Source organism: Pseudophryne corroboree, chromosome 1 (assembly GCF_028390025.1).
Source record: "Pseudophryne corroboree isolate aPseCor3 chromosome 1, aPseCor3.hap2, whole genome shotgun sequence".
Taxonomy (NCBI): domain Eukaryota; kingdom Metazoa; phylum Chordata; class Amphibia; order Anura; family Myobatrachidae; genus Pseudophryne; species Pseudophryne corroboree.
The window spans coordinates 172,061,347-172,084,919 of record NC_086444.1 but is presented as its reverse complement, the minus strand read 5'-3'; the positions used below and the strand labels follow the sequence as shown (position 1 = coordinate 172,084,919).

The 23,573-nt window shown below is 46.8% G+C and overlaps 1 protein-coding gene across 1 annotated transcript in view; it reads left to right on the top strand.

Moving 5' to 3' along the window:
- The window catches only part of LOC134893243 (baculoviral IAP repeat-containing protein 1f-like), a 217,664-nt gene that overhangs the window by 35,317 nt on the left and 158,774 nt on the right, over positions 1–23,573 (top strand). Inside the window, exons 4-5 of the mRNA XM_063913674.1 lie at positions 1,870–2,456; positions 18,341–18,443. Coding sequence (XP_063769744.1) covers positions 1,883–2,456; positions 18,341–18,443 — 677 coding nt within the window. The 5' untranslated portion in view covers positions 1,870–1,882. The remainder of the gene's footprint in view (positions 1–1,869; positions 2,457–18,340; positions 18,444–23,573) is intronic.

Here is a 23,573-nt window from a genome sequence, read left to right as displayed (position 1 = left end):
GTTTGATCATCGAAAGAAACCCAGATGTGCTTGAATATAATCTGTATTTCCGTGAGTAGGGTACGCCTCACATTCAACTTACAGAGTATGAAAGATACCTTTATGTGTTTCAACCACCCCCTTTTTGTGTGAATGAGGTACGCTTATTTCCTTGGCAAAGAGGGTTTATCACGTAAATCTGTGATTTCTAAACACAGAGGTGGATAGAAAAAAATACCTTGATAGGCTTTCTTCTTTCGTTTGGAAAGTGAGTTGGGGTACGCCTCATCGATGGATGAATATTGCCTTTTCTGTGTTTAATATCTCTGACATTGAGAGAGACTTATTCATTATTTAAACATTATTACACATATATATATATATATATATATATATATATATATATATATACCATTTTTTCCATGTTAACATCGATCTGAGGAGAAAGGATTGCTTCAGAAAAGGGAAATACGCCCGTCCACACGACAATTTGAAGCTTCATCATTCCTGCACATTCCAGGGACGTGTTACTAAGTATACCTTTACATATATACTGTTAAGCGCCTGTTATTCTGGTGTCCCACACATTTGTATTTAAACTTGTGCTATCTGAACTTTTTGGTGAGGTTCTGTTGTGGTGAACCGGCCTACGGGCTGCTCTTCTTTGCGCCGTTTGCTAGGGATTCACAACTTTTTAGTTTTATATATACAAGATACTTTGTGTATGGCCCTCGAATATTCACTGGAAGTGTTAAGCGGCCCCCCAGCTGAAATAATTGCCCACCCCTGTGCTAAGCCCATGATCCTGAGGTTATTCCTCCTCGATCTGTTTTCCAGGTCGTCTAATTTATTCATAACTTGGTAATAGGATTTCTGCATAGTGTCATTATTCGTTTTTAATTCTGCCACGTCTTGGAATACTTCCCCCAATCTTTGCTCAGTGGATAATACCCTCTGGGACAGCTGTTTCATCTGAGACTTAATGTCCTGTGCCACCTGCGTCAGCTTAGCAGCGTGCGCGTCCATGAGGGGCCCCATTGTTACCTGGATTGCTTTCACTACATCCTCATATGAGACTGGAGCTGCAGGGTCAGGAGAGGCAGGCTGAGATCCATCATCCAGCTCCTGCGTGCCCTCCAGTGTGTCCGGTGCGGTGGCCATGTTGGATTCCGCCCAGCGCCGCTCAGAGCGGGATCTTTGCTGCTTTGCCGGCATGGGAGAGGAGAGAAACTTCTCCATAAGGTGGAGAAGAGCTTCTCCTCGCCAAGGCTGCGGGAACTGCCTGGATTATTGCCGCGAACGCGGCGCTGCGTGCTGGCCTGGGTAGCAGCGGAGCTCTCACACCAGGCACCCGATCACATGGGAGCCGGAACCAGAAGTCTCTCCATATACATTTTACATTAATACAAGCATCCCTGTGCTGGCAGTATGTAATAAACCATGTCCTAAGGCAGTGGTTCTCAAACTGTGAGCTGTGGCACCCTGGGGTGCCGCGGGACACTTGCAGGGGTGCCCTGGATTGGTGGTCCAGGACCAATTCAAATTAACTATGGTAAATGTAATAGGTAAAACCAGTGCTGGTGGCTGTCAGTCATAACATATGTGGACAAAAAGAAGCAAATCTTGTCCCTCACCACACAACTGTACCTCAGGATGATACTGAATATAAAAACAATGTACTTTAATATAATATTTCTTTTTAAATTTCAATAAGAAACTATTGGCCTAGGGGCGCCGTGAAAAAAATTCTGATACCCTAGGGTGCCGTGATTCAAAAAAGTTTGAGAACCACTGTCCTAATGCATATCAGGGGTCAGGGGTAAATGGGAAAGTGGACCTGACCACATATAGCATACATCCCATTTATATTTGTTCTGTATATTTTCACAGATTCTGAAGACATATGCTCTATCTTTCTTCTGAAATTATGGACCTAATAAACATTTCTGAATTTGACCCATCTTTTAAACCCACAATGCCGTCTTATTATATGCGGGATGTGTTAGACCAAACAATCAGTACGATGGCCGAAACCCACAGAAAGATACGTGAGCAGCTGCCCAAAGGACCCAACTACTCCATGAGAAGTGAAGCAAAGAGGTTGAGGAATCTCTTGGATCTCAAAAACTTGTCATCCTGGTCTCCACAAGAGATGGCGTTTGCTGGATTCTTCAGGACAGGCGTGGACATCAGCTGCCAGTGCTTCTGCTGTGGGCTGGTACTGTGCAAGCAATCTTTATATGCTTCCCCTATAGACAACCATAGAAAATTCAACCCTTTTTGTGGATTTATTCGGGGAGATGATGTGGGGAATATATCAAAGTATGAGGTTCGCCTGCAGCCTGTGCAGGTTAGTCTGAGGGATCACAATGAATTAATGAAGAATGAACAGACCAGACTACAATCATTTACCTGCTGGCCTGTGTATGCTTTAGTAGAGCCGTATGTCCTTGCACAAGCTGGATTTTTCTTCACAGGTAATTTATTATTTCTGTACAGTATGCATACAGTATGTGTTCACCTCAGCCTCCACCACAATGTCCACGTGTTTGCTGTGGCATTCTTTAATGCAGTATTTAGCTATGAATTTATGACAAAGTGTTATACTGTATTAACAACATAGTAGGAAGCAGCTTTCTATGGTGGTTGTCTGATCTATTTTTTAATCCTGTTATATTGAGTATTGGTAAAATTCGCTATCCCCACTAGGGGCAGCATCCGTGGCAGTATTAGATTTACTAAGCATTGGAGAGTGAAAAAGTGTAGAGAGATAAAGTACCAGCTAATCAGCTCCTTATTGTAATTTTTCAAACACAGCATGTAACAGGGTAATTAGGAGCGGAATTAGCACATCTGCCCCATAGACCCCTATGTTTTGTCTTTTTTTTTTTTAAGATTCCCTTAGATCTGGTAATAAAAAAAATACTGTTACAAGTAATAAAAACAGAAATTACAAAAAGGAATGAAAAGTAGATAAAAAGAAAAGAAAAAAACAAATAAAATGTATTCAAAACTAATAAAAATAATTTGTTACTTAACACCATGACATGTGTGTACGAAAAGCAACACAGGATGAAAATCCCCTCAAAGGTTTTAAATGGTACTCTGATTGTTTTACTCCCAAACCTAAATGCTATTCCAATTTAGGGCCTAATTCAGACCTGATTGCAGCAGCAAAATCTTTCTCTAATGGGCAAATCTATGAGCACTGCAGGGGGTGGCAGATATAACATATGCAGAGAGAGTTAGATTTGGGTGGGGTTTGTTCAATCTGAAATCTAAATTGCAGTGTAAAAATAAAGCAGCCAGTATTTATCTTGCACAGAAACAAAATAACCCACCCAAATCTAACTCTCTGTACATGTTATATCTGCCCCACCTACAGTGAACAAGGTTTTGCCCATTAGAGAAAGTTTGCTGCTGTGATCAGATCTGACTTAGGCCCTTAGTTTCATTCTATAGGTTTGTACATAAGGAACCACTAACCCCATGTATAGTAATGCCCAGTGTAAGGGTAAAACATGTCAATAATATGCAGACCTTCTCTGAAAGCGTGTGGACGGTAATGCATTCAGAAGGAATTTTGGGCTATACAGATAATACATGTAATTGTGCCTGTTTTTGACACCAGGGATCAGGTTGGTGCAAGTACATTAATATGTGTATACTATATGTGGAAATATGCAGGTTATAAATTACACCTCCCAACTGTCCAGCTATTCGGACACTGTCCCGCTGGCGGGGAGCCCTGGTCACCCATTGCTCTGCAATACAGCGAGTGACTAGATGTTATGTGCATGCGCACAGCATCTATCAAGTGCAGGGAGGCAAGCCAGGGGACTGGGGGTGCTGCTCAGCTGCTCGGAAGCGCTGAACATGCCCCCCAAAATACTACCTACCGATACTACGCCCCCTTTACGGATGCGAGGGTCCCGATCTCAGGGAATCAAAAGTTGGGAGGTACTGCATGTATAAATAGTATGTATAAATAGTAGACACCTGCAGAATTCAGATACAACAGACAGTCCAAGTACTTAACTCTGTGTTTGGTTTATTAAAGTGTAAGCAGAGATGTTTGTACAGCATTACTCACAGTTATACACTGAGTGGATCTGGATGGTGTGAAGCTTGAGCAGAACATACAGAGGACCAACAGGTCATGTATGAGTATAGCAGTGCAGCAATACAGTGGTATGTGCAGGTTATATACACAGTGCTTAAAGTGGTTCTAGTGAGGTGGTGGTACTCATGCCCCCCCCCCCCCAGCCCCCTGCCCCAGCCAATGTGGGTGCCACGCACCTAGCCCCTCCCCTTTTTGCCCACCTAACAGATGCCACTCCCCTAGCCCACCTCGAAAAGCGTTCATCTTCTGCTGTCCGCTCTGTCAGTCCCTCCTTCGGCTGCTGCAATTTACAGATTTCCCTAAAAAATACTTCCATAATTCTATTAACCAAACTACACAAACATACATCTCTTATCTCACAATATCTCCTGGCTCACACAAGCATTACCTGCTCCCAGTCACGGTTAGCACCCACTCCGGGCAATGCCCTCCCATGTACAAGACTCTCCTCTAATCTCCAAACCTTTAAGCGTTCCTTGAGAATTCACCTCTTCAGGCAGTTTACCATATTACAGAACCACACACATACAGTAACCTTCATAAGCTGTTCTGCCCTATTACCTTCTACAAAGTCCACACATAACTTTACATACAGGTATTTTCTCTTTCTACACTCACACATCCCGCTGTCCCTAGGCCAACATTGCTGTGTAACTGCCCACCAAGATACTCTGCCATCTTGCGCTAACACAGTTCTTCCCTCATGCCTCTTATTCCTCATGTATCTCTCCCTGCTAGGGTGCCGCTGATGATGCCAGTGTGTGGGAGCCGCATCAAGGTGAATGACAGCTCAGTGAGGCGTAACTGGTGACAGATGAAGGCAGAGCAGCGAGACAAGCTCTGGCCTTTCCGTGGAGCCCTGGACTGAAAGTAGATGAATCTGAGGCACAGCTCCCCTGACTTGGGTAGAGCCGGGGGCAGACTAGGAGGCGCGACTACAGCAGAGGAGAGGCAGAGATAGTGTAGTAGCGCAATCCATATTTCAACAATAATGACCCCAGCTATGAAACCTAGTGTATGGACAGGCGTGGCATGGAGCCAGTACAGCATACAACACTGCATACAAGTGAATATACTAATTTTGTTCTATGCATGCAATGCCGGAGCAGTTGCACCCAACTTGTTTTCAACTCTTCATCAGTACCATAAGGTTCATAAAATAAAAATATACAGTGCTCGGAAAAATATTCACAGCGCTTCACTTTTTCCTCATTTTGTTATGTAACAGCCTTATTCCAAAATGGAATAAATTAATTTTCTCTTACGTCCTAGAGGATACTGGGGTCCACATTAGTACCATGGTGTATAGACGGGTCCACTAGGAGCCTTGAGCACTTTAAGAAATCAATAGTGTACGCTGGCTCCTCCCTCTATGCCCCTCTTTCCAGACTGTTTAGAAAATGTGCCCGGAGGAGCCGGTCACGCTTAGGGAAGATTCCTGAAGAGTTTTCTGTATTTATTTTCTGTTTGTTGTTTTCAGACAGGGCTGGCTGGCACCAGCCTGTCTGCTTCGTGGGACTTAGGAGGGGAGACGGCCCAACCTCCTATAGGGTTAATGGTCCCGTTCCCCGCTGGCAGGACACTGAGCTCCTGAGGGACCTATTTGCAAGCCCCACCATGGCGAGCGCACAGTCCAGCAGCACGCCTCCACCTCTAACAGAGCCAGAAGTAAGAAGCATGGTGAGTAGGTGGCCGGCGTCCCGGTTAGTGGGTCACCGTCTGTAATGGTGGCATCAGGGTATGGAGCGCAACACTGACATGCAGGCTGCGTCTCCAGGCTCAATACAGCATGCTGTATGTGTGTGTTTCCACTGTGAGGGGAGAGCTGAGCTTTTTAACGTTACCCTACACTGGCACACAGCTTACAGGTGTTAAGCTGCACAGACACCTCAGCCAGTATAAAAAAAAATGGGAAGACCGCATGCCATTACGGCGGCGGAGCTTCACTATGAGTGGATCCAGCAACTCACCAGCGCCATTTTCCCCTCTTCAGCTCACACTGACAGGACTTACAGGGAAGCGCAGCTCCTCTACAAAGACTCCACGTTTCCTCAGCGGTACCATGGGGTCATAGTAAGGGCGGGGAGCGGTGTTAGACCACTAAGCCCTATTAAGGAGCTTAGTTTGCGACCCAGCTGAGCTTGCCTTTAGCATAAAGGACGCGGTGTGGCTGGCTCCATCTTCTCTGTGTCTCCCTGCGGGCTCTGTGTGGGTTAACCCGTGCTTCCACCTTTACTGTGTGTGAGTGTGTGTGTCCCTTCACATTATTACGTCAAGGGCGTGTGTTTCCTGCACAGCAGAGTTTGTCTTCCCCGGGGGACTCACTACAGTGTACCCAGGATCGTAAACATTCTCAGGCTAGTGGGTCCGAACCTGCATGGTTGGATTCCCTTAAAGGGATGATCTCAAATATTTCTAATAAATTATCCCATAATGAGAAAGAAACGCAATACTTAAGGCAGTCTGTGGATGACTTGATGACTAGAGATTCAGTTCCCATACCAGCGTCTCAGACCCCTGTCATTTGTCCACAAAAGCGTACTCTGGTCCAAATCCTGCAGGCTGACACTGATGATGACGTATAAGACGCGGAGGTGGGTGAGGTGGATGCGAGTGGGGGGGGATGCAGCCCTGTCACAGGGAATACAGGCCCTGATAGAAGCTATTAGAGAAGTCCTGCACATTCCTGACAAGGTAGCGGCGGTGGATGAGGAATCTTATTTTAATGTGAAAAAGAAATCCTCTGCTACTTTTCCTCAGGATGATAGGAAAAAGTGAGAAAATCCACCGATTGTTGAGGCATTGGTATCTAGGTAGTCGCGTAAGAAAGTCTTACCTGTCCCTGGGGCTGCCTCCTTAAAGGACACGGCTGACGGCAAACTTTAGATCATTCTCAAATCCCTGTACACAGCTGCTGGGATGGCCCAGAGACCCACTATTGCTTGTGCGTGGATCACTAGTGCCATTGCTAAATGGTCAGGTAATCTAATTGACGGGTTAGATTCCTTATCCAGGGGGGAAGATTGTTTTACTCCTACAGCATATTAGGACTCGGCTAATTTTATGATGGAGGCCATAAAAGAAATTGGTTTGCTCAACGCACGCACCACTGCCATGGCAGCGTCAGCACGCAGGGGATTGTAGCTACGCCAGTGGACTGCGAAAGCGGATTCCAGGAAAGGTGTGGAAAGCCTACCATTCACAGGTCAGGCCCTGTTTGGAGATGAACTGGATACGGCGGGTAAGTCTACAAACCAGTGGCGTGCGGTGAGGTCAGAGGCTGGTGAGGCACTACAGCCATAATGTCCGCCGAATCCTGCCGATGACCCCTACCGCCGCCGAGCCAATGCCCACTACTGCCACTTAGCCGATGCCTGCTGCCACCGCCAATGGCTTACAAACTAGCCCACCATCAACTGACCCAGCCCTCCGCCACTAATTTGCACCTCAGTCCGATGCCGCCAATACCCGCTGCCTGCCTGCTCATCATACTTGTGATATATTGTACATTTTTATAGAAAAAAATAAAAATTAGTGTTTGGGAAGGGAGTGGGAGGAGGACATGAATGCAATTTTGTTGTCCAGGGCTTCCATTAACTTAATGGAGAAGGATCTGAATGGGTTAAAGAATGTAAAAAAAAAATGCGTGAGGTCCCACTTCCTAAGTATAACCAGCCTCGGGCTCTTTGAGCCGGTCCTGGTTGTTTAAATACTGGGAAAAAATTGGACAGGGGTTCCCCGTATTTAGACAACCAGCACCGGGCTCTTAGACCGGTCCTGGTTCCAAAAATACGGGGGACAAAAGATGTAGGGGTACCCGTATTTTTGAAACCAGCACCGTACTCCACTAGCCAGGGACATAATGCCACAGCAGGGGGACACATTTATGTAGGTCCCTGTGGCCGTGGCATTACCCCCCCAACTAGTCACCCCTGGCCGGGGTTCCCTGGAGGAGTGGGGACCCCTTAAATCAAGAGGTCCCCCCCCTCCAGGCACCCAAGGGCCAGGGGTGAAGCCCGAGGCTGTCCCCAGCACCCCTGGGCGGTGGGTGCCGGGCCGATAGCCATAAGTGTGTATAAAAAAGAATATTGTTTTTTGTTGTGGAACTACAAGGCCCAGCAAGCCTCCCCCGCTTGCTGGTACTTGGAGAACCTCAAGTGCCAGCATGCGGGGAAATAACGGGCCCGCTGGTACCTGTAGATCTACAACAAAAAAATACCCAAATAAAAACACAACACACACACCCTGAAAGTAAAAATTTATTAAAACACACTTACACACTCACACATACTTACCTACATCCCACGCCGGTCACGTCCACTTGTCCAGTAGAATCCAATAGGTGGTTCCTGTAAAAATGAGAGAGAGATCACTTACCTACATCCCACGCCGGTCACGTCCACTTGTCCAGTAGATTCCAAAAGGGGTACCTGTAAAAATGAAAATTATACTTACAAACAAAGTAATCCACAGGAGGAGAGAGAGAGAGAGAGAGCGAGAGCGAGAGCGAGAGAGCGAGAGCGAGAGAGAGAGAGAGAGAGAGAAATTAATGAATATTGGCCCTCATTCCGAGTTGTTCGCTCGGTATTTTTCATCGCATCGCAATGAAAATCCGCTTAGTATGCATGCGCAATGTTCGCACTGCGACTGCGCCAAGTAACTTTGCTATGAAGAAAGTAATTTTACTCACGGCTTTTTCATCGCTCCGGCGATCGTAATGTGATTGACAGGAAATGGGTGTTACTGGGCGGAAGCACGGCGTTTTAGGGGCGTGTGGCTGAAAACGCTACCGTTTCCGGAAAAAACGCAGGAGTGGCCGGAGAAACGGTGGGAGTGCCTGGGCGAACGCTGGGTGTGTTTGTGACATCAACCAGGAACGACAAGCACTGAACTGATCGCACAGGCAGAGTAAGTCTGAAGCTACTCCAAAACTGCTACGTGGTTTGTGATCGCAATATTGCGATTACTTCGGTCGCACTTTTAAGAAGCTAAGATACACTCCCAGTAGGCGTGTGTAACTCTGCTACATTCGCATTGCGACCGATCAACTCGGAATGAGGGCCATTATGCCCTCACTGACGCGGGAAGACGTTAGCACAGACAGGGGACAGTGCTGCTGCTAACTGGGATGATGGAGCAGGCTCCCCCAATAGTTGTGAGCCTAGTAGCTGTACCCCTAGTAGCTTTGCCCCCTGTAGCAGTGCCCCCAATAGCAGTGCCCCGAGTAGTTGTGACCCCTGTAGTTGTGCCCCCAGTCGCTGTGCCCCTTGTAGCTGTGCCCCCTGTAGCTTTGCCCCTTGTGGCTGTGCCCCCCAGTTGCTGTGCCCCTTGTACTTGTGCCCCTTATAGCTGTGCCCCTTGTTGTTGTGCCCCTGTTGCTGTGCCCCTTGTTGTTGTACCCCCCAGTTGCTGTGCCCCTTGTTGATGTGCCCCCCAGTTGCTGTGCCCCTGTTGCTGTGCCCCTTGTTGCGCCCCCCAGTTGCTGTGCCCCTTGTTGTTGCGCCCCCCAGTTGCTGTGCCTCTGTTGCTGTGCCCCTTGTTGTTGTGCCCCCCAGTTGCTGTGCCCCTGTTGCTGTGCCCCTTGTTGTTGCGCCCCCCAGTTGCTGTGCCCCTGTTGCTCTGCCCCTTGTAGTTGTGCCCCCAGTCGCTGTGCCCCCGGTAGTTGTGACCCCAGTCGCTGTGCCCCTTGTAGCTTTGCTCCTAGCTGTGCCCGAAGTAGTTGTGCCCCCTGTCGCTGTGCCCCCAGTCGCTTTGCCCCCAGTAGCTGTGACCCCTGTAATTGTGCCCCCAGTTGCTGTGCCCCCCAATTGCTGTGCCACTTGTAGTTGTGCCCCCCAGTTGCTGTGCCCCCAGTTGCTGTGCCCCTTGTAATTGTGCCCCCCAGTTGCTGTGCCCCTTGTACTTGTGCCCCTTATAGCTGTGCCCCTTGTTGTTGTGCCCCCCAGTTGCTGTGCCCCTGTTGCTGTGCCCCTTGTTGTTGTGCCCCCCAGTTGCTGTGCCCCTTGTTGTTGTGCCCCCCAGTTGCTGTGCCCCTCTTGCTGTGCCCCTTGTTGTTGTGCCCCTGTTGCTGTGCCCCTCTTGCTGTGCCACTTGTTGTTGTGCCCCCCAGTTGCTGTGCCCCTCTTGCTGTGCCCCTTGTTGTTGTGCCCCCCAGTTGTTGTGCCCCCCAGTTGCTGTGCCCCCCAGTTGTTGTGCCCCCCAGTTGCTGTGCCCCAACACAAACACATAAAAAAAAAAAAACACACATACTTACCGCTCCTGCAGCGCTGTCCTCCGTCCGTCCGCCGCCAGCTCGTCTCTTCTGTACTATGGGAGAGACGTCATGCCACACAGCCCACGGCGCCTGCTGCAGCCGGGAAGGGGGTGATTGGACAGCGGATCCAGCACTGGATCCGCTGGGCCAATCACATCTGGACACTGACAGGGGCGTGCATTCATCAGAGCTGAATGCACGCCCCTGTCATTGCGGCACCAGTATAGGTGCCGCTTGTCCATTCATTTTCAATGGGCTTTCACAGCCCATTGCTGCACCCCGCCCCCTGCCCGCCCCCCGCTGCCCGGAGTTTTAGTGTAAGCAGCGGGAGGCACCTCTCCCGCTGCCTCCCACCCTCACAAGCAGCCACAGGGGGGGAATTATTAAAATAAGGAAAAAAGATATTGATAACAGACTCTGTTATAAATATCTTCTTTTTATTATTTTAATCATTATGACAGGGGAGGCACTGCCTCCCCTGGCTGCACGTCCCTGCTACAAACCTTCCTTCCGCAGCACCCCCAGCCGCGAAAACCTACTCTGCTCCAACTCTGCAGTCTTTTCGGAAAGCGAAATTTAAAAGTAAATCCAAAGGTTCTTCTACAGCCCTCAAAGGCAATAGAGGTAAACCCAGAAAACCAGCAACTGCAGGTTCACAGGAACAGATCTTCGGTTCTGCTTCCTCAAAGCCTTCAGCATGACGGTGGACCTCACTGCCTGGAAGACAGGCAGGTGGGAGCCCGATTAAGATATTTCAGTCACATTTGGGCAACATCATGCCAGGATTCCTGGGTCAAAGTTCTTATCGCCCAGGGCTACAGACTGGAGTTTCAGAAACTTCCACCTCACAGATTCTTCAAATCTGGCTTACCAGTTTCTCCAGAAGCAAGTATGACTTTACAGGCAGCAATTCAAAAACTGGTACACATTCAGGTCATTGGTCCAGTTCCACTTCAACTGCACAACAAGGGTTATTATTCCAAACTGTTTGTGGTACCGAAGCCGGACGGTTCGGTAAGGCCCATTTTAAACCTCAAGTCACTGAACCCGTACTTACGGGTGTTCAAATTCAAGATGGTGTCTATGGATATCAAGGATGTGTACCTTCATATTCCAATCTGGCCGCCTCATCAGGCTTATCTAAGGTTTGAATTACAGGACGGTCACTTCCAGTTCAAGGCCCTGCCATTTGACCTCTCCATGGCACCGAGGGTGTTCACCAAGGTAATGGCAGAGATGATGTTTCTCCTCCGCAAGCAAGGAGTGAACATAGGGGGTAATTCCAAGTTGATCGCAGCCGGAATTTTGTTAGCAGTTGGGCAAAACCATGTGCACTGCAGGGGAGGCAGATATAACATGTGCAGAAAGAGTTAGATTTGGGTGGGTTATTTTATTTCTGTGCAGGGTAAATACTGGCTGCTTTATTTTTACACTGCAAATTAGATTGCAGATTGAACACACCACACCAAAATCTAACTCTCTCTGCACATGTTAAATCTGCCTCCCCTGCAGTGCACATGGTTTTGCCCAACTGCTAACAAAATTCCTGCTGTGATCCACTTGGAATTACCCCCATAATACCGTACCTGGACGATCTGCTGATAAAAGCACCATCCAGGGGAGAGGTTGTTAGACAATATTGCCCTTTCAACCCGACTTCTTTGGGATCACAGGTGGATTCTGAACCTGCCAAAATCTCACCTGGAACCAACACGGAGGCTTCCGTTCCTGGGGATGATACTGGATACGGAAGCACAGAAGGCATTCCTTCCATTGGAAAAGGCACTGGTAATCCGGTCGATGGTGACGTTCTAAAAACGACCCGGATATTGGTGCATCTATGCATTCGCCTCTTGGGGAAGATGGTAGCCTCTTACGAGGCACTGCAGTACGGAAGGTTTCACGCAAGGCCCTTCCAGCTGGATCTGTTGGACAAATGGTCCGGATCGCATCTTCACATGCACCAGAGGATACGTCTGTTGCCAAAAGCCAGGATTTCTCTTTTGTGGTGGCTTCAGACTTTTCACCTGACCGAGTGCCGAAGGTTCGGGATTCACAATTGGATTCTGCTAACCACAGATGCGAGCCTCAGAGGTTGGGGAGCAGTCACCCAAGGGGAACAGTTCCAAGGAAAATGGTCAAGTCAGGAAACCATTCTTCAAATCAACATTCTGGAACTAAGGGCCATATACACCGCCCTTCTACAGGCATCACATCTTCTTCAACATCACGCCATTGAGGTTAAGTCGGACAATGTGATGGTGGTAACGTTATGTACAGGGAGGAAAGAAGAGCAGAGCAGCAATGTCAGAGGTAACAAGCATTCTCCTCTGGGCAGAAAGACACGCTGTGGCATTGTCGGCAATCTTCATTCCGGGAGTAGACAACTGGGAAGCAGACTTCCTCAGCAGACACGACCTCCACCAAGGAGAGTGGGGCCTTGACCCAGAGGTGTTCGGGTGCTTGACACGTCGGTGGGGAATTCCACAAATTGACATGATGGCCTCTCGTCTCAACCAGAAGCTCAAGCAGTATTGTTTCAGGTCGAGAGATCCACAAGCAGTAGCGGTGGATACTCTGGTGACTCCATGGGTCTACCAGATGGTGTAAAGGGAAAAGGGTCAAGCAATTCTCATTGCTCCGGACTGGCCAAGAAGGGCCTCGTACGCGGGTCTACTGGAGATGCTCTGAGAGGACCCGTGGCCTCTACCTCTTCGCAAGGAACTTCTACAACAGGGGCCATTCGTCTATCAAGACTTACCATGGCTACATTTGACGGCATTGAGGTTGAGCATCAAATTCTAGCCCAGAAAGGGATCCCGGACAAGGCTATTCCAACCTTACTCCAAGCCAGAAAGGGGATAACGTCTAAACATTACCACAGTATTTGGAAAAAATACGTCTCTTGGTGTGAGAACAGAAATTTCATGCAGTGGAATTTCAACTGGGACGTTTTCTCCTTTTTCTACAGTCAGGTGTGGATGCGGGCCTACGTTTGGGCTCCTTAAAAGTCCAAATTTCGGCCTTATCCATTTTCTGCCAAATACAATTGGCTTCTCTACCTGAGGTTCAGACATTTTTGAAGGGTGTTTTGCACATCCAACCGCCCTTTGTGCCTCCTACGGCACCTTGGGATCTGAGGGGCAGATGTATTAAGCCTGGAGAAGTGATAAAGCAGTGATAAGTGGAAGGTGATAATGCACCAGCCAATGAGCTCCGAACTGTCAATTTACATATTGGAGCTGATTGGCTGTTGCGTTATCACCTTGCATTTATCACTGCTTTATCACTTCTCCAGGCTTAATACATCTGCCCCTCAATGTGGTGTTGCAGTTCCTGCAATCGGAATGGTTTGAGCCTTTACAGGACGTTGACGTAAAGTTTTTTACATGGAAGTCTGTCACACTGTTGGCCTTGGCTTCAGCAAGGCGTGTGTCAGAGCTGGGGGTGTTGTCTGACAAGAGCCCCTATTTAATTTTTCATGAAGATAGAGCTGAACTCAGAACTCGTCAGCAATTTCTTTCTAAGGTGGTGTCTGCGTTTCATATCAACCAACCTATTGTGGTTTTGGTGGTTACCAACACCTCTGCTACTTCAAAGTCCTTGGATGTTGTGAGGGCTTTGAAGATCTATGTGAAGCGGACAGCTGGTCACAGAAAATCGGACTCACTGTTTGTTCTCTATGTTCCCAATAAAATTGGGTGTCCTGCTTTAAAGCAGTCCATTGCACGCTGGATCAGGCTTACTATCCAGCATGCTTATTCCACGGCAGGTTTGCGTTGTCCAAAATCTGTACAGGCCCACTCTACTAGGTCAGTGGGTTCTTCCTGGTCGGCTGCCCGGGGTGTCTCTGCTTTACAGCTCTACCGAGCAGCTACTTGGTTGGGTTCGAACACGTTTGCTAAGTTCTACAAGTTCGATACTTTGGCCTCTGAGGACCTTCAGTTTGGAAAATCAGTTCTGCAAGAGCATCGGCACTCTCCCACCCGGTGTGGGAGCTTTGGTACATCCCCATGGTACTAAATGGACCCCAGTATCCTCTAGGACGAAAGGGAAAATAGTATTTTAATTACCTACCGGTAAATCCTTTTCTCGTAGTCCGTAGAGGATACTGGGCGCCCGCCCAGTGCTTCGTGTTTTCCTGCACTGTTACTTAGTTAAGTATTATTGTTGGTTCAGCTGTTGCTGTTCCTGTTCCAGTTTGGTTAGCATGGCTTTCCTCTTGTTTTGTGTGTGCTGGTTCAAATCTCACCACTGTTCTGTTAAATCCTTCTCTCAAGGTATGTCTGTCTCCTTGGGCACAGTTTCCAGACTGAGTCTGGTAGGAGGGGCATAGAGGGAGGAGCCAGCGCACACTAATGATTTCTTAAAGTGTTCAAGGCTCCTAGTGAACCCGTCTATACCCCATGGTACTAATGTGGACCCCAGTATCCTGTATGGACTACGAGAAAAGGATTTACCGGTAGGTAATTAAAATCCTATTTCTGCAGCGGGTTACACTGATACTCCACAGGGAATAACATCGGGGTGTACAGTAGAATCTTGATCCGAGGTACCAACAGGCTAAAACCTTTGACTGTTCCCAGGAGGCATAGCGCCGCCTCCTCTATATCCCCACCTCCAGGCACTGGAGCTAAGTTTGTAAGTTGGGGCCCTGCAGGCAAGTCACTAACAGGGAGGGCTGCTCCAGCCTGAAAAGAGCTTTTATAAGAAGAAATAGAAGACCTCAAGGGTTGCAGTATAGGCACTCATAGTGCTAGATGTCATTCTGACATTTCATGTTGCAGCTCCATCACCTTCCCCGGCGGCGCTGTATACTCCCGCGCCCTGGTTGCTGGGTACTTACAGCGGAGGGCTCCGTTTTTTTCCTCAACTAGCACACACCGCAGCTATCCGGGCTCACGTGGCCGCATCAAGGGAGGAGGTAAGAGGGTTCCTCAGGCGGGACCCGCTGCAAATCGCGATCCATAGTGGTCCTTAGGAGACGGACCGCGTGCGCTGACGTGGACACTGTGTTGGTACAGGGACCCCACTAGACCACCAGGGCAAGGGCACAGGTCGGATTCTCTATAATCCATTTTAATATGGACCCACAGTACCCATTGGTGAAGTCCAGCAAGGGGATAAGGTTCTGATCTGTAGCCCCTCCCCCAGCCCCAGGGCACCATTTACAATAAATGTTCCCGCCCTGGAGCTGCATCTCTCTGTCTCCCTCACTCCCTGTCAGCGTTTGGTGCCATCATTACATGCTGAGCTAATTCTGGGACTGCATGGGCAAAGTCTCCTCTGTAAAGCCGCCTGCATCATCAGCGCTGTGCATTTTACAGGACACTTAAGTATTCTACATGTCTTTTGACAGTGTTAGTTAAGAAACAGTACATTACTACAGGGCTATTTAGTACAAGTACCATATGCTATACATCACAGGATATACATCCAGTCTTTACTGTGCATTGATATATCTATAAGCCTATATAGCTTTACTTAGTGCTACTTAGTATTACTGGTCCAGTGCAGTTTTATTGTTTGTCATAATTTCTGCATTGTACATGTGACTGTGTGTGTGCATATAGCTGCTGTGTGATATCTACTCCGTGTATCTCAGTCATACTGCTATCCCTATATTCTGTACCCTGAGGGGGGCTAAGTGCGTCAGGGTTGTTATTTGATATAGGTATTTCACAGGATATACTTATTTTGAATTTTTCCCTGTGATTCTCAGTCACCATATACCTCCTGAATCCTCTGTTTGTGCTGTCACACTGCACAGGGGGTTCTTGGTTAGGTATTATATCTGCTGATATTGTATTGTGTCGCCCGTGGTTTACGCTTTCATATCATGCCAGCTACAGGGGGCGATGGTTCTGTGGCTGATCCCGCAATACGCGGTGGTGATGCCGCAGATGCATTAGAGCATAAAAACATAGCAGCGGAGGGTTCAGGTTCTGGGGGTTCCCTACCCCCCAGTTAGTTTGTGGCAACGAGGGCACATCACGACCCACCTTGGGCTACTTTCTCGAATTTACTGACTACACTGGTAACTAGACTTATGCCCCCTATGGGACCTCCCATGCCTTTGCAGCCACACATCGATCCTGCGGTTAATCCGCCATGGGCAGATCTCCTGTCCACTCAGTTACAGCAATTGAATCACTCATTGACTAAACAGAAACCTAACCCTCACTCGCCTAAGACCAAGGGGTCCTCTAATCGGGCCATTACTTCCTCACAATCCACTATTGATTCAGATACTTCCTCCGATGAGGATGGCGTGTATACTGACCCATCAATGATCCAGATGTTTCTGATGGGGAGTCTGTTTCACAGGTGGATGTTCCTGACCTCTTAGAGGCTATCAGGCTGATTCTTCAAATTGATGATGAACCAGAACCTGTTGTTGCCTCTAAGAAACCTGATAGATTCAAACGTCAGAAGGTTACCAAATCAATTTTGCCTCATTCTGACCACTTAGTTGATATACGTCAGGAATCCTGGGAGAATCCAGGAAAGAAATTCACACCTCACAAGAAGATGCTAGCTCGCTATCCCCTCGCTGCAGAGTTAAGTAAAAATTGGGAAACGCCGCCACCGGTGGACTCGCAAGTCGCTCGGCTGGTGGTGTCATCTGCTCTGCCTGTCACTATGGTCACCTCTCTGAAGGAACCGACGGAGAAGCGCGTGGAGGGTTGTTTAAAGTCTATTTATACTCTTGCAGGAGCTGTGCATAGGTCCACTATTGTGGCTACTTGGGCTGCAGAAGCTATTGAAGCGTGGGCTCAGGAGGTGGAAGCAGAGCTGCTGTCCTGATAATGCTAGACAATGTATTTCGTATATTGTTACAGCCTCTCATTAGAGGCGGTCTTTGGATGTGGTACAGGCTCTCTGTATCTGTGTGAAGAGGACAACCTCCATTAGGAAGTCTGATTCTTTCTTTGTACTTTTTTGTTTTTTTACAAACGTGGCTGGCCTGTGAATAAGCAGACCCTGGCCAGATGGATTAGAATGGTGATTGCACAAGCTTATGTACAGTCTGGTCTTCCAGCTCCTGCTACCATCAAAGCCCATTCTACTCGGTCTGTTGGACCTTCTTGGGCGGCCCGGTGTGGTGTGACCCTTGAGCAATTGTGGTCCTCAGTGAACACGTTTATAAGGTTATATGCCTTCGATACTTCCGCTTGTCAGGATGCTTCCTTTGGATGCCGGGTTCTTGTGCTCGCTACAGTGCGTCCCCTCCCATGAGGAACTGCTTTAGGACATCCCAGATGTTATTCCCTGTGGAATACCTGTGTACCCCGCTGCAGAAAAGGAGATTTATGGTAAGAACTTACCTTTGTTAAATTTCTTTCTGTGAGGTACACTGGATTCCACAGGGCACCCACCCTGATGCACTTAGCTTCTTTGGGTTGGTATGGCATTAGCCGCTGCTACCTTCTCCTGTCGTGAGAATGTGGTGTCTGTGGCTACTAACTGTTGTCGTCTCTTTTACCTGCTACTGCATTGGACTGGTTAACAAAACTGAACTCCAGTGCCTGGAGGCGGGGATATAGAGGAGGAGGAGCTATGCATCCTGGGAACAGTCAAAGCTTTTAGCCTGTTGGTGCCTCGGATCAAGATCCTACTCTATACCCTCATGTTATTCCCTGTGGAATCCAGTGTACCTCGCAGAAAGAGATTTAACAAAGGTAAGTTCTAACCATAAATCTCCTTTTTCCCCTCAAAATTCTACACACAATACCCCATAACGACGTGAAAAAGGTTTTTTGCAAATTAATTAAAAATAAAAACCTAAGAAATCACATGTACATAAGTATTTAGCCTACTATTAAAAGGAAGATATACCTGTAATCAGATAAAAAACATCTATGGACGTGACTTTTATTTCCTGTGAGTCTGGTGCATAACCAACATGTGAAGATTTATCTGGTCAAGTGGTTAAAAAAAATGTTTCAAATTTACTATATTCTTTACAATATAAAATAATGCAGGGACAAGAGACACCGTCCAATGCTTCTCCTGTGCTGGATGTCTGGGGAACTGGGAGGAAAATGACGACCCATGGAGAGAACACGCAAAGTGGTTTCCTGAGTGAGTTCTATAAACGGATTTCTTCCTTTGATATCTTAAAACCCCAACATGTACAGTATACTGTATAATTTTTCAGCAGATAATTTCAAATGTTATATGATGTGAATAGCATTCCCTTACCAGTGTACCTCGTACATACCTAACATGGGGCCTAATTCAGACCTGATCGCTGTTGTGTGAAAACGCACATCGGACGATTATGGAATGACTGCGCATGCGTATGGATTGCAAAGTACACGCGCCAGGCCAAACTGCGAAAGAATTGTGCATAAATTTTGATTGCTAGGCGTGCGCAAGTTGATTGGCAGGAAGCTGACTTTGGGGGTGGTAACTTGCCATTTTCTGGCAGTGTCAGGGAAAAACATTTTCAGGGAGGGTGTGTGACATCAGCTCCGGCCCCGAACAGCCTGGTTGTATCGCACTGTAGGAGTAAGTCCTGGGCTACGCACAGGCTGGAAAAATAATTCGATGGTGAGTGAGTTGCCAATGGATTTGCAGATGTCCACTGACTGGCTAACTTTTCACATGTCGTTCGCATGTATTCGAACACTTGCACGGGGCAGGTTTTCACTCTTTGTGGGCGGCGGCTATCTGATTGCAAAATTGCAGAGGAACGATCAGGTCTGAATGAGACCCATAGTTACACTCCACTGGTAAATGCTTAAAATGCAGTGCAGCCTACTGGCATTATCCCTCATATTGTTTGGAGCCAATTACAGTATATTTTTGGAGTGTGGGAGGAAACCCATGCAAGTATGGGGAGAATATACAAACTCCACACAGTTAGGGCCATGGTGTTAAATGAAAAAGGAAATCTGAGATATATACTGTACACTCAAATCAGTGCCATTTCCCTGTATTAGTTATAAGGTATCCGTTCTCTAGGTCGACCACACTTTGGTCGTCAGTCATTAGGTCGACCACTATTGGTCGACACGCATTAGGTCGACACAGTCTATATGTCGACACGGTCACTATGTTGACTTGTACTAGGTCGACATGGGAAATGGTCGACTTGATATTTTCACTTTTTTCAAAACTTTTTCATACTTTACGATCCACGTGGACTACGATTGGGAATAGTAACCTGTGCCGAGCGCAGCGGTAACGGGGCAAGGCACCTTGCCTGATGCGAGAGGACACGGTGCACTAATTGGGGTTCACCAGCCTCTTTACGAAGAAAACTACACCAATGTTTTTTTTAAAACCTCATGTCGACCTTTTTCCATGTCGACCCAATGACTGTGTCGACCTATTTCAAGTGTTAATCTAATCACTGTCGACCAATAGTGGTCGACCTAATGACTGTCGACCTTATGATCCACACCAAGTTATAAGGCCCAATGATCCCAATGGCTACATGCATTTTCAAATAATGTTTCTCGTGGAACCACTTCTAAAACACAACACATGAGGAAGCCCTGAAAAGTATCCATGTTCTTTCATCAACAAGTAGAGCTTACTAACTGCTTTGGGACTAATTTACACATCTACTTTAACACTGCGCGTATAGGTGTTGCTTTCACAATCTCCCTGAAATGCTTTTTTCAAATGTAGGCAAGTATGATTTGTGTACAAAAAAAGTATGCATACCATACCCTCCAACTGTACCTTTTTGGCAGGTACAGTACTTTTTTTTTATGGTCTGTACCGATTTTCGTCTCTTCAAACTTCCACTGAAAGTATAGGAAAAGGACGTGGCAACGCCCCCTTTCCTAATTTGTACCGATTTTTCTGTGTAAAATGTTGGAGGGTATGGCATACATGTACACATACATCCATATGCAGGTTTTGGTACATCTTGCTTACGACTCCCCATGCCTGGAGACTTGGAAAAAGGGGGAGAAAAGGTGGGCGGGCATAGGCGGAACATAGTAAGTGTATTTTGCTTTAATTACAATTCAACTCTTGGCTGCTGGAGGTATGGTGGACTTATACGTAATGATGATATAGGTTATATTCTCATTTCTTAAATAACATTTCTATCTGTACTGTGGCTGGATTGAAAAAAAATAACAGTTTGCATTTTAATGATTAAAAAACAGACGTTTGTATTTATTTGAATAAAATGTATACAGGTTGAGTATCCCATATCCAAATATTCCGAAATACAGAAAATTCCGAAATACGGAATTTTATGAGTGGGACTGACATAGTGAACCCTTTGTTTTCTGATGTCTCAATTTACACAAACTTTGTTTAATGCACAAAATTAATAAAAAATACTGGGTAAAACTAACGGCAGGCTGTGTGTATAAGGTGTATATGAAACATAAATGCATTCAAGGCAGAAATGGATAAAAAGAAGCATGAACTCGAACGGGTTCAAAGGCAAGCTATTAAAATGATTAACGGGCTAGAGGGACTGGATTACGAGGATAGGCTTACTAGGTTGAATATGTATACACTGGAAAAGAGTAGAGATGAGCGGGTTCGGTTCTCAGAGAACCGAACCCTACCAGACTCTACGTCACAAGCCCAGATCCTAGTCTGGCTCGGGTTTTCCCGCCTGACTAGGAAACCAGAACGAGGCAAAACGTCATCATTCCGCTGTCGGATTCTCGCTGGATTTTGATTCCATATAAGGAACCAGGCGTCGCAGCCATTTTCACTCCAGTCTCAGAGAGTGTAGTGAGAGGACATGTCTCCATCCTCAATGTCTTTGTGGGTGGGAAAGTGGGGTGGCGATTCTAGTGCTGTGTTGTGCTGCTCAGTCCAGTGTAATCAGTGTCTTATGCTGCATCAGTCCAGCCAGTCACAGTGGTGGTGTCCTCTGCTGCTATATGTCCCCAGTGCGGCTGGCTGCTGTATAAGTCCCTTGCACTTTTGCTGTGTTGTCTTGCATCAGACCAGGGGTAGTGTCTCTCTTGTGCAGCATCAGTCCAGTGACCAGTCACAGTGGTGGTGTCCTCTGCTGCCATATATCCAGTGTTACTGGCGTATAATACCAGTGATATTGCCGTATAATTCCTGTGATACTGGCGTATAATTACAGTGATATTGCAGTCTAATTCTCGGGATACTGGCATATAATTCCTGTGATATTGCCGTATAATTCCAGTGATATTGCCATATAATTCTCGTGATTCTGGTGTATCATTACAGTGTTATTGCCATATAATTCTCGGGATACTGCCGTATAATTCCAGTGATATTGCTATATAATTCCTGTGATACTGCCGTATAGTTCCAGTGATACTGCCGTATAATTCCAGTGATATTGCCATATAATTCCCATGATACTGGCGTATAATTCCAGTGATATTGCTGTATAATTCCTGTGATGCTGCCGTATAATTCCTGTGATACTGCCGTATAATTCCAGTGATACTGCCGTATAATTCCTGTGATATTGCCATATAATTCCTGTGATACTGCCGTATAATTCCTGTGATACTGGTGTATATATAAATACCCTGTTGCAAAGCGGATTACTGACGCCATAACAACTATGCTGTTGTTAGACGTGCGTCCGGTATCTGCAATTAGTGCAGTGGTACTGCAGTGCCAACCCTAGATGGGCCAGGTGTTTGTGCCGCACACTTGTGTCGCTTAGCTTAGTCATACAGCTACCTCATTGCACCTCTTTTTCATCTTTGCATGATGTGCTGTTTGGGGCCTTTTTTTTTTTTATATCTGCCCTCCTGTCTGACACTGCAGTGAAACTCCTAGATGGGCCAATTGTTTGTGTCGCTTAGCTTAGTCATATAGCTACCTCACTGCACCTCTTTTTCATCTTTGCATGATGTTCAGTTTGGGGCCTTTTTTATATATCTGCCCTCCTGTCTGACACTGCAGTGAAACTCCTAGATGGGCCAATTGTTTGTGTCGCTTAGCTTAGTCATACTGTTACCTCATTGCACCTCTTTTTCATCTGATGTGCTGTTTGGGGCCTTTTTTTTATATCTGCCCTCCTGTCTGACACTGCAGTGAAACTCCTAGATGGGCCAATTGTTTGTGTCACTTAGCTTAGTCATACAGTTACCTCATTTCACCTCTTTTATATCTTTGCATGATGTGCTGTTTGGGGCCTTTTTTATATATCTGCCCTCCTGTCTGACACTGCAGTGCCATTCCTAGATGGGCCAGGTGTTTGTGCCGGACACTTCTGTCACTTAGCTTAGTCATACAGCAACCTTGGTGCACCTCTTTTTGATCTTTGCATCATGTGCTGTTTGGGGCATGGTTTTTTAAAGTGCCATCCTGTCTGACACTGCCGTATAAGTCCAGGGGTACTGTTGTATTAGACCAGGGGTACTGCCATATAAGTCCACCAATTGCAGAATTTTTGAAAACTGACAGGAGCGTGCAGGAGATGCTGTCAGTGGACTGAAAAATTGCGGGCCACTATCGACATTCAGCCACTGCCACTACTAGATGGGCCAGGTGGTTGTGTCGCTTAGCTTAGTCATACAGCAACCTCGGTGCACTTCTTTTTCTTCTTTGCATCATGTGCTGTTCGGGGACTAGTTTTTTAAAGTGCCATCCTGTCTGCAACTGCAGTACCACTCCTAGGTGGGCCAGGTGTTTGTGTTGCACACTTTTGTCGCTTAGCTTAGTCATACAGCTACCTCATTGCACCTCTTTTTCTTCTTTGCATGATGTGCTGTTTGGGGCCTATTTTTTAAATCTGCCATCCTGTCTACCACTGCAGTGCCACTCCTAGATGGGCCAGGTGTTTGTGCCGCACCCTTGTGTCGCTTAGCTTAGTCATACAGCTACCTCGGTGCAACCTTTAGGCCTAAAAACAATGTTGTGAGGTGTGGTGTGTTCAGAATAAACTGGAAATGAGTGGAAATTAATGTTATTGAAGTTAATAATACCGTAGGATCAAAATTACTCCCAAATTCTGTGATTTTAGCTGTTTTTATGTTTTTTTAAAAAAATCATCCAGATCCAAAACCAAAACCCGAAAGGGTGGTTTTGGCAAAACCAAGCCAAAACCAGAACACGAGCGGTGAATTAGAACCAAAACACAAAACACGAAAAGTGCCCGCCGCACATTTCTAGAAAAGATAATGTCTAAGAGGAGACATTATTAATATCTTCAAATATGTAAAGGGACATTACAAAGAGTTATCAGATGAATTATTTATTTGTTTAGGACACGAGGGCACTCGCTGAGGCTGGAGG